This window comes from Eretmochelys imbricata, chromosome 19, assembly GCF_965152235.1.
Source record: "Eretmochelys imbricata isolate rEreImb1 chromosome 19, rEreImb1.hap1, whole genome shotgun sequence".
Classification (NCBI taxonomy): Eukaryota; Metazoa; Chordata; order Testudines; family Cheloniidae; genus Eretmochelys; species Eretmochelys imbricata.
Genome location: NC_135590.1, coordinates 3,708,801 through 3,725,242, shown reverse-complemented (window position 1 = coordinate 3,725,242; position 16,442 = coordinate 3,708,801). Strand labels below are relative to the sequence as shown.

The 16,442-nt window shown below is 41.2% G+C and overlaps 1 protein-coding gene across 2 annotated transcripts in view; it reads right to left on the bottom strand.

The window, feature by feature from the left end:
- The window catches only part of KIAA0319L (KIAA0319 like), a 50,712-nt gene that overhangs the window by 28,505 nt on the left and 5,765 nt on the right, over positions 1-16,442 (bottom strand). The window contains exons 1-2 of one of the 2 annotated variants that reach the window (XM_077837823.1): positions 7,057-7,108; positions 1,604-2,328 (exon numbers count right to left, since the gene is read on the bottom strand). In XM_077837823.1, coding sequence (XP_077693949.1) covers positions 1,604-2,328; positions 7,057-7,105 — 774 coding nt within the window. In that variant the 5' untranslated portion in view covers positions 7,106-7,108. Of the gene's footprint in view, positions 1-1,603; positions 2,329-7,056; positions 7,109-16,442 lie in introns of those variants that run through there. The other variant, XM_077837821.1, reaches the window with a different exon arrangement.

Below are 16,442 nucleotides of genomic sequence, written 5' to 3'. Positions count from 1 at the left end.
CAAACAGGAAGGGGACTTTCAAAATTCCCAAGGAATTTAAGGGGTGGGGCTCCTGGTTGGTGACCTGAGGGCAGGGCAGTAGAGTTCATGACCAGAGAGGCGAGAACAGGTATTGTGGGACACCTCCCGGAGGCCAACTGCAGCGCTGTAATCGACCAGGGTGTCTACACTGGCACCGCGGCGCTGTAGCCCCGGCGCAGACAGCTGTACGCCTCTCACAGGGGTAGTTTTTTTACAGCGTTGCAACTGCGCAATTTCTGAGCACTAAGTGGCTTGGCAGTGTGTACAGAAACTTGCCAGTGTAGACAAGGCCTGAGAGAGACAAGAAAAGTTTAAGGTGAACTGTAGTGAAATCTCCCCAGAAGTCAGGTGCATGTGGAATGGGAGAATGAGATCACTGTTTAAGTCTCAATCTCCTATGAAATGCTAGATGAAGGAAAGGTTTCAGGAAGAACAGAAATACTGCAATATTGCAGGAGAGAGAGAAAACAAAGAGAAACTCATGAGTCACTCTTAAGTAGCATGAGGTTCTGGAAGATCAAACATTTGCAAATGCAAAGCTAAACCACAATGTTGTTTCACACACCTGGCTCTGGAATTTTCAGTGGTGTCCTTTGGCTCCACTCCACATCCTGTTCTGCAAGCTGGTGATGGATATCAGTCACAGCACTACCTAGCACCGTAAGATTTGCATAGCTGGAGTGGAACAGATTCTCTTAAGCCAGAATGTAACTACAGGAGAAAGGAGCCCACTGCAATAATCCCAAATCCTTGAAATATGGCAGGAGATATTCAAGCAATGTAGCTTCCTAATGTATGATTCACTCTGCAACACCACTCCTATTAGAGTCTCTACAATGCCTATGATCAGACCCTTTGCACATATAACAAAGAGCACCTAGTATTTCAAACATGTCTATTTCTGTTCAGATCAGACGACACCTGGAAATACTGTACTGACTTCTTATTTTTTTGGAATAGAAGCCCAAATGATCCTCATTTATCCACTGCTAATGTAAACCCTTATGAACTTCTGAGTATGAAAGAATGAGTCTTAAAAAAAAAAATTAAGACTTCAGATCAGTTACAGAGTAAAGTTGATCTGAAGACACATGACAAAATAGTAGAGATTTGTAGAGTAATATGCTGAATTGATCCAGAATTCAACACTCTTCTTATAGAAAGCTACTTATTTTATTTTGTGGGTCAACCAGATATATTATGGGTAACTGACTCCAACACACATGCACTTCCCTGCCTTTTGCTGGTTACTTCACACCCACCAGACATCTCTCCTTCTTACCGCTCATTTTTAGGATGTGTATTATATGGGACAGGAAGCAGTCTGCCTGTCATCTTTTTTCCAAGAGCCAAAGGGCTAATGAAATTAAATCAAATCCTACCCCAATTCAGAGAAACGCTACTGCCCCATCTCCCTGCAAAGAGGCTGATAGTACATTTCTGAAGGTGCCTTCTAAGTGTTCTTAATATGAAGCCTGCATAATAAATGACAACCAGAAGGATGCTCAACTCATACCAGTTACGATTGACACTAGCAACAGAGACAGTCCATTCACATTCCCATTTCTTTCCATACACTTACCCATAGAGAGCTGCTACCAGTTGGATCACTCAGTCCACTCACACTATTGCTCTCAGAAAAGGCAAGGCTTTTGTTTTTCTGTTCTCTTGAGTCTGCTCCATTTTGCAGTGAAGTTTTCTCTCGAGTTGCATGGTCACTGGGAACATACACCTCCCTCAATGAAGGCCTAGATTCTGGGTTATCCTTCAGATCAATTTTACTCAAGCTGCTCTTAGATTTGCTGTCCAAGGTACCGGATGGCAGATTTTCAGCATTCCCCCTGGTGGGTATATCTGTTTTATCCCGTTTCAGCAAGCCCCTCCTGTCATTTGCCAAGTGCTGTTTTTGTGTCAACAGCTCCCAGAAGGACCTTCGCAGTCTCTTTTTGGCTTGGACTGGCATTTGCCAATCCAACAATTTGTGAAGCAGAGTCTCCACCTCACCTTCAGACTGAGAGCTTAAGGAGTGCTCTGTAGTTTTCGATTTCTTTAGAAACACCAAAACGGAATCTGAGGAGTCAGTCCTGTTTGCCTGACACTGATGGGGAATCATGCAGTTCACCCGGATACACATCTTTTCCAACAGCCAAAAGGCATCACAGCTGGGGCTCTGGCAGCAAGCAGCCTGACATGACTGGGCAGTGTGAAATCCCTTCAGAAGCTGTAGCTGGTGATCTTTCCATGATCTCAAATGGCCACCAAACAGGACCTTCTCTGGCTGGCACACGGCTCTGTTCCAGTTTGCATCTGGGAAGGAGGCAGAGTAGAAAAGAAAAGACAATTCAAAATGCTGTGAAGTGACTAACAGTTAATCTGCCAAAGAGTATTCAGAGTACAGGAGTGAGCTCAGAGCAAGGAACCAGAAGGCAGGACTCCTGGGTTCTAGAACTTGCTCTACTGACTGCATATGACCGTACACAAGTCACTACATCTCTCTGTGCCTCAGTTTCCCTCTCTAAATCAAAACAGCAACTTACCCCATTCATAGGGTCATCATGAGGTTAAATTCCTTTAGCTTGTAACTCTCTGGAAGGTATCACAGAAGGGCAAAGTAATACTAGGCAGCACACCTAGTTTCTGATAAGGGCTGGAGTTACCTCAGTGAACAGTTAGGGCTGGTAAATCCATCTCTCTACACCGAGGCCCCTTTTGGATTAAAAATCTCCCACAGCACAAAGATACAAATGTTATTTGTCACCAAAGGCATCAGAATCAAGCTTTCCACCACCAGCTATGCGCCGCACCAACATAACAGCAACACAAGTAGACTGACCAAATCTGAGTACATCACTTCTGACAGCTGAAGTATAAAAGCAGCTTCTATTATTTTAAGGATCCCTGAATTTTTAACCCCCCCTTTGATTTTCTAAATTACCATTTTACTTAAAGTCAGAACTCAAAAGGGGATTTTATAAATCATCATGTCAGGCAACATGGTGGCAAACCAAGCTAGGGGGATAATCTGGCCAGGCCACTACTCTGTGGAAGATGCAGCCACGTTCCAGAGATTCTTGTCAGAATGAGGGAACTTCAACCACAGTAACTAGTGCTGAGTTCTAAGACTTCAGCATAGCATGGGGTAGCAAGAATTTAAATGACCTTCCATTCTCAACCCAGTTGACATCTGCTTTGAGTAAAAATGTGGACAGTTGAGTTATGAGAAGCAGTGTGGTCTAGTGGTTAGATCAAAGTAATGAATCTTGGGTTCCATTCCTGGATCTGCTTTTAAAAAGCTGCACAACCTTAGATTCACTACTCAATCTCAGTGCCTCAATATATGCATCTGCAAAACAGCATTAGAGTTTACCGAGGTCACAGGTGCATTAAGGCTACAATAATGTTTGTAAAGCACCACGTAAATATTAATAAGATTAATACTCTTTTCTGCATCTTGAAATGAAGACGTACACACTCATGTCCCTCACCTACTGAGGTGTAGTGACCTGTAGCAAACAGATTCAGTTCTGGCAATAGTACGGTAAACATTTTAAACACACGGGGGCTCTTCCGTATCCAGAGCTGCTTGCCTGCTTATGTATGGTAGCTCAGTGTATAAGGGCTCTGAAGCCCAAGTCAATGCGGAGTTGCTTTCCTGCTGCAGATACTCTGCATAAAGAATGTTTAGGTTGACTGACTGCAGCACAAGCCTTGGCTAATGAGATGTTCTAACCTTGTACTGAAGAGACTAAACATTTTAAGTTTAAGTTATCAGCTGCGCAGTGCACCTTGGGCCACTGAGTTCTTTCCCCGTTGTCAGTCCCATTGAGTCCACCTGACAAGTACAATAGGTGCAAAATATTCAGTCCACCCACTACATCACTGTGCAGTGTGGTCACATCATCAACCATAAGTAACACAACGAGATACTTCCTAAATTTTTCTAATCAAAATAAGCTTTACTATATAGCTTCATTAAAAAAAAAGAGAAGAGAAGAAAAAGTAACAACTATCATGAGAAATAGGTTTAGCTTTACATGCCGTATAAAAATGTATTCAGGAGAGGTCACGTGCTTTAGTGAACTCAGAATGGGACTGGAAGCCAGATTTTCAAAGTCCTAATTCTGGCTGTGCCATGACTCTTTCTGTGGTCCCTGGGAAATCGCTTCATTTATCCGTGGCTCAGGTTCCCCACAGGGGAGCTATTACTTGCAGAAATGTTGCAAAGATTTACACTTTCACAGAAGCAAACTTTTTAATTTAGAGAGTAAAAGTCTATTCTGATGAAGAGGTAGAGAAGACATGTTGTATAGAGGTGCTGATTAATGCTCCATTAGACAAGGCCAAGATGGTGAGAAAATTCCCTTTTAGGAAAGGTGATAAAACAGACCATTATGATTTTATTTGGAAGCAGTTTCTGGAGGATTACTGGGAGCAGATGCCTCTGCCCCTCCTTCCAAGCCTCCTCTCCCCCATATACAAGGTAGTCTGGCATTCATACTGCCTTCTTCTAGGATGTGTATTCTCTTGTAATAAGTGGTTGCCGCTTTATTGTAAGTACATTTGTGTGAAATTTCAATTAAATAAAACCACAGGAATCCCAGCTACAAAGTCATGTGAATCAATCACTGCTCCTCATGAGCAAGCGCAGGTTCCACTGTCTAAACAAAGTTGCTTGGTAATCAAAGAATGATGTGGTATGGTTGTGTATCAATTGTTATCAGAGGACGATCACATTTTCCTGTAGGGGGGCGGTAACAATAGTTGAGTCAACAGCTTGAAGTCTGCATCTCTTCATGCAGAACAATGATTAAAACTCAAGATTAAAATATTATAGTAGGATTCAAACATAATATAGTAGCCTGTCTAGAAGGCACTTTCTGTTATAGTCTATTAGATTTAAACCAGCAAGCTCTACAGTCTACACATACTGAGAAATTTATACACAGACCCCCATATGCCGGCTATTCACCTGTGACTGAGGATCATGCACAGTTTGCTGCCATGGGGAAAGGACCAAATACTCTCAGAAAGCCACCAGCAGCTGAAAAGGTTTAGACAGCATTGTTAGCTGGTAATGTGTATGGATTTCCAGGCTTCGGGACAAGGGTAAATAACCAGTCAACATTCTTTGCTGAACTAGATCTCTACTGTAGATTGGCATCACATACAGAGGGCCAGAAACTTGTAACGGTCTTGGAACACCAAAGTGCTTCCCTCACTGAGGAGAAAACAGTTTCCTCCTAGTGTACCATTTACATAATATAATATTGCTAAAAATGCGAAGGGGAGCTAGGTTTTTACAAAAATGCATCTCAGGGACTCAACGTGCATGTCAATTAGCAACAGTGTACTTAAGGCATGCAAAGGGAGAGAATGGAGAGGAATTATGTAGGGTGATTCAAGGGAGCATAATGAACAGTAATGAAATGAAATTGAGAAAGGGAAAATCAAGTACATCCAGAACAGTTCCGCACAAGGGAAGGACTAGACTTCTTGTTGGGACATTTAATACTAAAATGGATGATCTACTAGAAAATAGAGGATAGGGAACAACCCCATGTTAGTCCCTCTCAGGTGTCGTGGCAGAACTTAGTACTGAAGAGAACTAAGATTCTGATTTGATATAAAGGAGCTGCAGCAGATACCAAAAAAAAAAAAAAAAAAAAAAATCCATTTCAATCCATTTATCCAAGTCCTTGCAGACTTTCACTTACCCTGAAACAAACATACTGAGCAAAGATACAAGTTGCTGCAGACACACCAGCTTTTATCAATTCACATCTAAGCCATGTTGGAATATTTCCAACAGACTACAGCTGCAGGTGGATACTTTTACTAAGACTTTTATAGGGAGAACAGAAGACTTGTAAGCAGAACTTTAATGTGAGAAACCTGCATTCAGAAGGTCCGATTTGGAAAAAATTCTAAGCAAAGGTTGAGACCCCTCCTTGACTCAAAGTCATAAAATAAAGAACATGAGTAGCGTGTGAACAGATACTTGGACTTGCTCAAATATGGGTGATTTGAGTCAGACTGAGTCAGGTTAGCAAAGTCACCCATTGTGCTTCCCTGAAAAAGAAAAAGGTGAGAGTGCCTCATGGAAGTTGATTAAAACCACTTTGGCTTTAGGTAGGGAAACAAATGAGCAAGGTGGGGAAATGTCTGAAATCTGGAATTTTCACTTTTTTGGGAGACAAGGCCTCCCCAAACTGATTTCCACCTCTCTATGTCCTCCTGTTTGGACAACATATGATTTAGGCTGCAAAGGATCCACTTTTAATGGGCTACACATTCCCCCTTCCTAACATATTGCTCCTTCCTGACCTGGAACAGCATCAGCACTGTTGTCCCACTCTGTATCAGGCTATTTGTAATACCATGTCTATGCGAAGGGCCCTTGGGAGTGCTGATTCTTCCCTCAATTGGACATCATGCCTGTCACCCCAGTAGCAACATGAAACACTCCTCTTCTCAGCTGGGACAAGGCACTGCCTTCTGCATGCTCCCCACCTCTGTGGGAAACAGAATATTTAGACTAAATCTTTGACCCCATGCCACCACTCAAATTAGCCTTAGGAACAAGCAGCTGTTTAAGTCTTCATTGTCTCTCTGTGCCTGGTCCACTCATCACTTGGGGCAACATCCCTCCCCAGCAGCGTGCCCAGAGAACTTCATAACTTGGTGATCACAAACTGTAAAGCTTGCCTGCCACCAATAGGTCTCTGAGGCTGTCCCTCTCCCCCTTCACACAACTTAAAAAAACAACAAATATTTATTTTGGTAAGGTGAAAAAATTAATATAAAGAATGCATCTGCCTGAGACCTTGTTTTTCACATTTCGGTCTGAAGCACGTTTTTTTTTTTTAAATGACTAACGAATAACTAGAGGCTTTTGAATGGAAATGACTTGTATCAGCGATGTTTTAATAAGGCCACCTGTTTAAACCTTGAGGACTCTACAATGTTGAAAGCAGCTTCAGAGGGCAATTATTAAAGCAGGTGGGATTTTCTGCTCCAAGTGGAGTAGATTACTACCTTTTCTTGAGGCTAGGCAGCGAGAGGGACAGTCCATCATGGTTTTCATCTCTATTTCACATACTACTCCATTAGTTCATATTAGTTCAAGCCACACCCAAAACTAACATGAGGTCTGCTACTATCACATAGTTCACCCTGCTTGCGTGTTCTACTCCTTCCCCCAACCTGTGTCTGTCTTGTCTGATTAGATTGGAGGCTCCTTGGGCAAGTACCACTTAATACTCGAATTTGTACAGCACTCAGCACAACGAGGCACCTTTCTTGGTTGTCCCTTAGACACTGCTGTAATAAACATGATTAAGAATAATTTTATTAAAGTCTTTAAAACGTCATTTGTTAAAGAATCTAAACCCCAGGGATTTCAACACAAGATTTTGCCAAAAAACCAAAATTGATTAATTCTAAAATGAGAGGGTACTAGGTATTATTCAATATGATGGCTTCTAGTAAGATAGTGGTCTTCGTACAGTACTTTTTAAAAAATAACTCATCAGTATTTATATGTATAAAAGGACACTAATTTATAGCTAAAATTTAGATTTAAACAATACATTCTGAAAAACCTACTTACATCATCTGCATTACATTTTTTAATTCAGTGAAGACAGCTTTCTTGGACATTAACCTCTCTCAAACAGCAACCAGAAACCTAACCACTGAAGCACTGCAAACCACAAAAAGAAAGACTAGAAAGCAAATATGAACAAAAAGTATTTTCATTAACCTACTTGCAGTGAAAACTGTGCATGGTGAAGACGTGATATTGGTAATGTGCCAAAAAAAATCAACTTTTAAATTAAGTGTTGAATTGTTTTTTGTTTTGTTTTTGTAAATCTTGCAGAGAAGGGAATACAAGGATGATTTAAGAAATCCTAATAAATTATCATCTGTCATCTCTGGCTTTTATTGGGAGTTACCCACTAGCCAAAACTGGTTGTTAGTCTCCCCTTTATAAAGGGCAGATAAAAGCCATAGGTGTACACTATAATTGCACATTACAACTAAAAAGTTTGAGAATGAATGGCTGTAAGACTTGTTGTTTGAAAACAATTTATTTAATGGACCCATTTATAGGACTTTTGGATTAAATGAAGTGGCAGTAAATTGGAATATACAGGAAATAACTCAGAGGGTAACTTGAAGTGTGATTCCAGCAGCTAGAGTCACTATAGTAAAGGTTATGTCAGCTTACCCATTATAAACCTCTCATTTCAGAGTGTTCGGTGTCATAAAAAAATTTGCCTTAGGCTGAGACCTGACTTATGATGTTTAAACCACTGGAGCATAATTTCATAATCAAATTTTGTAGGGGAGGGGGAGTCAGTTTGACCAATTTGCAGTCTGAGCAGAGAAATAAGCCTCAGTTTTCTAGCTTCAGGGTTTATTTATTGCAGTTATGTGACTTTAATTGTTCAGGTGATTATTCCACAATGTAAACTTCAGTAGTTCTTTCACGTGTTTTTAAAAAGACAAGTTATTTCATACTTAGATCAGGTACAAACAGCTTGCACAACAAACTACTTTGCCTATGGATTTTTTTTAGCATGAAAAATTTAAGAGTGCACGCATAGAACAATGAATTAAAGGCTCCCTATACTCAGAGCTCTGCAGATTGAGGACTCCCTAAAATACACTAATGGCTTAAGGGATTGTTACAATACCCCAGAGATAATGGGTCATTGGGAGATTACCTTACAAACCGTGTCACTGTGCAAAGACTGACACAACCCAAAAAGCAGGCTCCTTGCCTCTCTGGCAAGGTCCTCTTGACTGCTGGAAATTTTGTAACTTCTATTTATTTTAATGGATAACAAATACATGACAAATCCTGTGTTTTTCCCTAAAATATGAACACAAGAGTGAGAGTTAAATACTAATAGTCTAATGATTCTGCATATTGTGTATAGCTACTACAGTGATGGACACTTTGGAAATGAGAAACGGTCGTACTGCGTTATACTCAGTGATGCTTGTTATAGTTACAACTTAGACAAGCAGGGAAGTTCCATCCTTAACATTGCTTTAAGCTTCCCTTAAAAGGGAACGGTTAGAAAATTTTTCTTCCTCTTCCCCATGTAAAATCTCATTCTCCTTCCTTCTCCACTTCAAAGAAAATAAGGGTTCTACATTTAGCAAAGATTTTTTCAGGTAGAGTGTGTGTGTTTTGAGGCAAGGGAGAAGGAGAGTTCAAGTTTCAATGCCTCAGTTTCCTTAGCTATTAAATGAAAATAATTCTTATCTACCTTCGTAAAATGCTCTGTGATCCTTGCATGAGAGAGGCAACAAACATGAAGTGTCATATGTTTCTTTGTTCTAACTATAATTCCTTGATGCTTTCTGTTGGCCTGGTTCATGCTCACAGCCACTAGTATAGGGAAACCTAAATTCCACATACTGAACAGCCACCAAAGTTACTCAAGTGTGAGAGAAGGGGATTTTTTTTGGTGCTAAAATTTGAAATTTACCGCTGTCCTGAACTACAGTTTAACTGAGAGGGCTAGTAACCCAGCCTTGCAAAATCACCATGAAAATCTAGCAGCTAGGCACAAAGGCTCCTTGGCAAGCCTTATTCCAATGATAAAGATAATTATATTTTTCTCAACTGTCCCAGGTAATTGGGTGCATGCAATTTTGCGATGATGCAGCAACTGCGCAGTTATAGTATCAATCATTGAAAGCATCTGGTCACATTGACCTCCACGCAATCTAAACCGGGAATCATAGGTAAACCATTTGCTTAAAACCAAAGTGAAGTTAAATTCTGCTCTAAAGATGTTAATGTTTTTATTCAAAGGATGTGTTACTCCAAACAAACAGTCCATTCCCCCCAAATAGTAACTTTAATTGAAAAACAACCCAACTTAAAAGTGATTTTGTTCTCCAAATGTAGGGAGAAACAAAGAGGCTGTTTTATTTCCAACTTATTTTTAATGTTTACCCGGCAAATGCAAATTGAAAATAAATGGGTAACACGACTAGTGAAGGAAATAATCAGACAACAGAATTTGCTCTAAATCTGTTTTGGCAGCAACTCCAGGGTCATCCTCCATTTAGAAGATAGAAAAGGGGAGGTGAAGGTTTCTAACAAAGCAGAGTCCAATTACTATTTTTAAATGAAACACTGAATAAACGTAACTGAAGGCTAAGTTGACAACAGTACCTTTTAAACCAGCATCACTGTTGTCACACTTTATCAACATGAAGTCCCTGCTCAAAGAGCAAGCAGACCAGTCGCCTGCCTGGGGGAAACATATGACCTCATTACACTTTGAAGTGCTTGGATTGTGATCACACTGACAGGGCTTCATGGAGTCTAGCAGGGGAAATGACCCTGCTGTAACCTGAAGTGTTCGTCATGTTATTAGGGTGGGAGCATAAAAAAAATTATTTTTTAAATGGGGTGGGGGGAAGGAGACGGTGGTGATCGGATGCACATTAAAATCTGAAATCGACAATTCTCAGCTCTCGCAAGTTTATTGCGAGTACAAAGCTTTGGGTCCTTTGATTTGTACTATAGAGATTAAAGACTAACACCATCATTGTGAATATCAAGAGGAATTTTGCCTGTCTCGAGGGGTTTTTTTTTATTTAACTGTGCAAAATACACTTTCTGTTGGAAGCTAAGAACGCTCTCTAATTAAGCCAAAGAACTATTAGGTGAATTGAAAGCAGGGCAGCAATGGATTTTAACCTGCCTCTGGAAGACTACACCCCTCCACTACATCCCCTTTCTACACTGCTCACCTGTTCCTACCCTGGAATGATTTTATCCCTAGCTCATTGTGACTTCTGCAGGGGAAGATTTGTGCTTAGGAATTTAAGGCTTCGTCCAAAGCCCACTGAAAAATCCATGGGTATCTGTCCATAGACTCCTGTACATGTCTGATCCAAAGCTGAATGAACAGTAGGTGTTAAAAAAAAAACAAAAAAACAAAAAAAAAAGCCACACACAACAAAAATGGCTCCTGAGAAAACATCTCCCCTGGAAAATCACCCTAAAAAAAAATTACATTCCTCTAAGAACTCATGTCTGAATCCTAATAAACGTCTCCTAGATACACCAGTGCAATCACATCAGCAGAGATGACCCCAGGGCACTGTATACAGAGCATTTCATTTCTCTTTTTAATTGGCTGGCACATGGAAGGTACAGAAATACAAAGCAGAGATTACAACTACATTTGGTCAAGTTTTAATTTTCAGAGCTCTACTAATATACACTTGCACCATATTTTACCTGACGTCAGCATCAGGTTACCCAACACAGCTTCCCAACTATTGCACATGGATAATTAAAAACCCAATTTACTCAGCTCATGGAAAGAGCTTGCATTTATGAAACAGTGCAATTTACAGTACTCTACACAGAGCAATGGGCATATAGAAATATGTTGGGTTTTTAACTATACGATTCTCCTGATCTTTGATGGGACTCACAAAACCCATGCACACAAGCAACACGTTATAAGATGGGGTTTGTAGAATCATAGAAGTGATCTATTAGTTCCTGTCTTAATCCAGCTTCATGTGGCAAATGCAGAATTATTTCCTGCAGGATATTTTCTGGGGGTCTCTCCAAAAAGGTCACCTGGTCCTTTAAAATACAAAACGCATTATCCAACAAAGTAAATTGTACAAGTAAAAGGCTCTCTCATTAACCCATTTTTTTTTTGTGGGAGCTCCAGGAAAGAAAAGGAGATGCTAGTAATTTAAAGCAAGTTTTAAATGAAATTAGACTCATTACCCATAGTGCAAAGTTTTCACGATATCTCAGTATGACACACAAATGTGCTGGCATCTTTGAGCAAGCTTGGATATTTCTACTGAAAATGGAATTTTAGGGTTTTTTATGGTAACTACAATAAAGCTTTTCCTGAAATGCACTTAAAACAGACAACATTGGTCTTGAATGGAGAGGGCTAATAGCCAGCTTTTACGGTTCATTTAAAAAGATCTCAGTGATTTCTTCAGACAGAGTCTCTTGCACATATTATTAAACCCACACAGCCAATTTAAATGGTGGCATAGCAAGTTTAGTACCGTTATTGGAGTTTGATATTGACAGAGTTCTATGATCATTTTGTTGTGTAAATGAGTAAAGCCTCATTATAGCATCACTCAGCAGGTGATGTAACATTACTGTCAAATTTTGGAAAGCAGAAGAAAGGACAGGAAATGTTGTTTGCATTACCCAGCTGTTTTCAGGCAAAACTGTTCCTGGTAATGCTCTCCTGGCAGTTTCCTTATGCTGATTGCCATGCAAGACTGGGCAGCAGTAGAAGAATACTGGAACATAGGAAGTGCCAGACTGGATCAGACCTGTGTGTGCATCTGCCCAGTATCTTATCTCTGACAGTAGCCAGCACTAGCTGCTTCAGAGAAAGAGAGAAGAAACCCTGCAGCTTTCCTCCTAACCCCCAACAGTTGGAGGTTGATTTATAGCCTCAGCATAAGAAATTACATCTGTCAAGGTTACAAGATGAACTGTGCCTTTGATCACTTTTAGCCCCTCTCAAGTGCACCTCTTAGGTGACAGGCTAGGACTTCCTGCACCTCACTCTGGCAGACCCATGCAGTCCACCCACTCTGGGACTGGGTCTCTGGGCAACAGCCCCAGCTTCCTAACTGTGTTATGCCACCTGCCCAACTGCATTTGGTATCTGTCAGCCCTTTCACTCCAGGGACCTGTTGATTAAAATGATTCAAAAACAGTGCCTTTAAAACAAAGCTTTATTTATTCCTTGCACCAAAGGTACAAAGCTTGTAGAGCAAAGGGTAAAAAACAATAAAAGGCCAATACACCAGTGTCTTCCTTACACCTTAATCTTTCCTTGACAGATTTTGTAAATCCCCCTCAGCCCAGCTAACCCCATTTCTGGCTGGGAGAAAGACTGTCGTGCTCGCAGCAGGGGCTCTCGCTGTCTCTGTGGGTACGTGCTCACTGCAGTTAACTTAAGTGACTGGCATCCACATTAGCCTAGCCCAGGTACAAGTGTTTCCCCAGCACAACCCTACACATGTCACTGTGTCCTCACTGTTTCTGCACTTGCTGTGGTGTCTGGAGGCATGTCCCAGGGTCCTTTGTGCTGAGACTCACTAAGACTCTTCCCAAGTCAACTGTGGGAGAATGTGTTTGACCTTCAGGGGAATTGTGGAAGGGGCGCTGGAGGACTACCAGCACTTGAGTGACTTGGCCTGCGTGCTCACTGCAAAATGGGCAGGTTCCAGCCTCAATTAAAGTGAAGCTCAGGCTCTAGCCCTGCTCCTCCCCAGCTGAGAGGGGCTTAACGTACCTGCAAACCCAGGTTAGTGGTTTCTGTGTGGATGGAGTCAGGCTAAACTGGGCTCTTACCTGGGTTTTAACTGAGAGCGAAAACATAACACGTGTGTTCCTTGGCCCCGTCTGCCTCCAGCTAGACTGGGTGCTTCACAGAAAAGTGCAAGAAAGCCCATAAAATAGCCTTCCCTTAGAGAAGTTTCCTCCTGACCCCTGCCAGTAAGTGCTTTTTAGCCTGTGAATTTTCTTATCCATATACTCTGTCTAATCCTTTCTTGGTCCTATTGAGCTCTTGGTCTCAGCAAGATCATATGGAGGCGAAGTCCATAAACTGCCTATGTGCTATGTGAACAAATATTCCTTTGTTTCTGTTTTTAAATGTGTTGCCTTCCAAATTCATTAGATGCCCCCTAGTTCTTGTATTATATAAATGGGTGCTTCTGTTTGCCCTGTGTATCTGCTCTATGCCATTCATTATTTGCTATACCTCATTTTTTCCTGCCTCTCTCTGAACAGTCCCAATCTTTCCAATTCCTCCTCAGAGGGAAGTCATGGAGACTATATCCAGCCGAGCAGGAAATACAGAAACAAAAAACAGAAGAAATTTCATGGTGTGGTACATGAAGAGTTTTAATTGGCAGTCTAAAATCGTAGTACATTGTAGAACAACATTCATATGTGTATCTGCAGCAGTATGGTTTAGTGGTCAGAACAGAGGACTGGGAATCAGGAGTCCTGGATTCTAATGCTGACTCTGCCACTGGCTTTGGGCAAGTCACAGCTGCTGCTGCCTCAAATAGCCCATCAATTAATTACTCTGAAATAGTGCAATGAAAGACACACTACAGAACTGCAAAGTGTGTATTTTGCTAGCCAAAGGGACAGTCTCAGATTTTAGATTATCTCTAGCAGTGTTTGAGCCCTGACCACAGAACTCTTTTGTTAAACTACTTAAACAGTAGTTTAACAAAACTCAACCTCTTGGAACAATGAGTTACTTTGCACTGCTTACATTACATCTTTGCACACAGCACAAAATTCTGTAGGTCTATGAATATGCAGCGTTTGCATGGAACTTCAAGGCCACAAGTTAGAAGTGTACCCTCTGTGCTTTAATTGTTGACATAAGTGAACTCAGTTGAATGCATCCGATGAAGTGAGCTGTAGCTCACGAAAGCTTATGCTCAAATAAACTGGTTAGTCTCTAAGGTGCCACAAGTCCTCCTTTTCTTTTTGCGGATACAGACTAACACGGCTGCTCCTCTGAAACCTGTCAGTTGACAGTCTCTCTCCTGTTCGGGAATACTTGGACCCTAGCCATTTCTTTGTTCGAGACCTCATTTGGAATCCCCTAAAGGAACAGTCAATCTGAATGCAATCAGATTACTGTCAAAGTAAATAAATCAGCAACCAACTAATAGCACTGGTTTAACCAGCGATACCATGGATAGAGTTTCCCGAGATTCTACTCACACAGCCCTGAAATAACTCTGAAACCTGACCTACAGCATTTTCTGCTACTCCAGTCAAGTAACTACACACAACTGCAGCTGCACTATAGTCATGAGCCACAGCACCCCCCTCTGCTCCAATCCTGGCTTCTCTTGAATAGGGAATGTCAATCAAGTCCTAACGTGCAGTGGTTTGGAGCAGTGTGTGAACAGGGCAAGCAGAACTAGTGTAAGGTTTACTTTTGCTTGCTGGACATTTAATTCAAATGTTCTTGGGATACAATAATGTTAACTGGAACCAATCTGCTGCACATGCACAAAGTTAAGCCCGGAGGGAAACCGTCCAGGTTATCCTGATGCCAACCAAAACCCACCTCTCACACCTTGCTGTAATTGCACAACTACAGCTAGCTAATGGGGCACCACAAAAAGCACCTTACTCAATAATTACAGATTGCAACTGGTGAATCATTTCTTAACAATGAGTTTGTTGCTTTTTTAATTGCAATAAAATGGAGCTGGAAAGCATTTGATTACCTATACACTAGTGGAGAATGGGAAGTTCTCCCTGACGAACGAGGATTAATTTATTCAAAATTTAAGCTTTCATTCATTAAAAATAATAAAAATAAAAATCTAGTGCTTATGGTTATAAACATAAACTTCCAAATGTCAGCCATGGCTGCCCTCCTGAGTCTGCAGGCAGACAGCTTCAGTACCTCTGCTGCTGCTCAGAGCTTTGCCAAGCAGCAATAGAGTAAAATTAATAAGACTGGTCAGTCAGCCTTAGTGTGAAATTATCAAGAACCATATCCATTTCATACTGCTGCTAGGAAGAGCTGTGACTCGCGAAAGAAGCAGGCATTGGATTATTTAATGAGGAGGATAATACACAAAAAATAAGAGGCTAAGGGGTAGGGTAGAGGAGTGAAGACTTCCCCTCACCTCAAACAGGCAGAAAGCTCTGGGATTAGGGAGGTGCGGTGGGGGAGAAGAGACAGAAATGTATTTTTCCTGATCCAGCTGATAGAATAGGGAGAGGAGTCACATTTATCACACCCCAAATAGCTAAAGGCTGGATTTGAAAGATGGAGTCCCACAAGCAGGCTCCAGAGACGGCAGCCTACTAAAAATCCAAGGACGCTCTGCGTCCCCAGTAGCTAAGATGGGCAACAAAACTGGCCTTCTCACCAGGCCATTGCCCTTGGACCTTGCTGGTGGAGCCCCCAACTTCATCTTTCATATCTAGCTGGTGGTTTTAGTCCTCCAGGACCCAATTCAGCAAAGCACAGATACATGTACTTAAAAGCTAAGCATGTGTTTAAGTACTGTGCAGAACTGGGGCCACAGTTAGTAGATTTCTGCTAAAGTTACCAAGCCCTGCAATAAAAATTTCTTAATTGTTTTAGGTACCAATGTATTATTAAAATACCAGATAGTTAAATCTTTTAGACTTTTTTTTTTTTGGCCTATTGCCACTAAGTCTGTGAGGGTATTTAGATAATCAACACACTCAGATTTATCTTCTTACGCTGAAGTTCAGATTAATGATTTAGAGCTTGCCTATATGGAAACAGTTTGCCAGTTATACCAGTATAGCTATACCAATAACTCATTGGGTGAACACTCATTTGGGTATGAACGTGGGTTTGTTT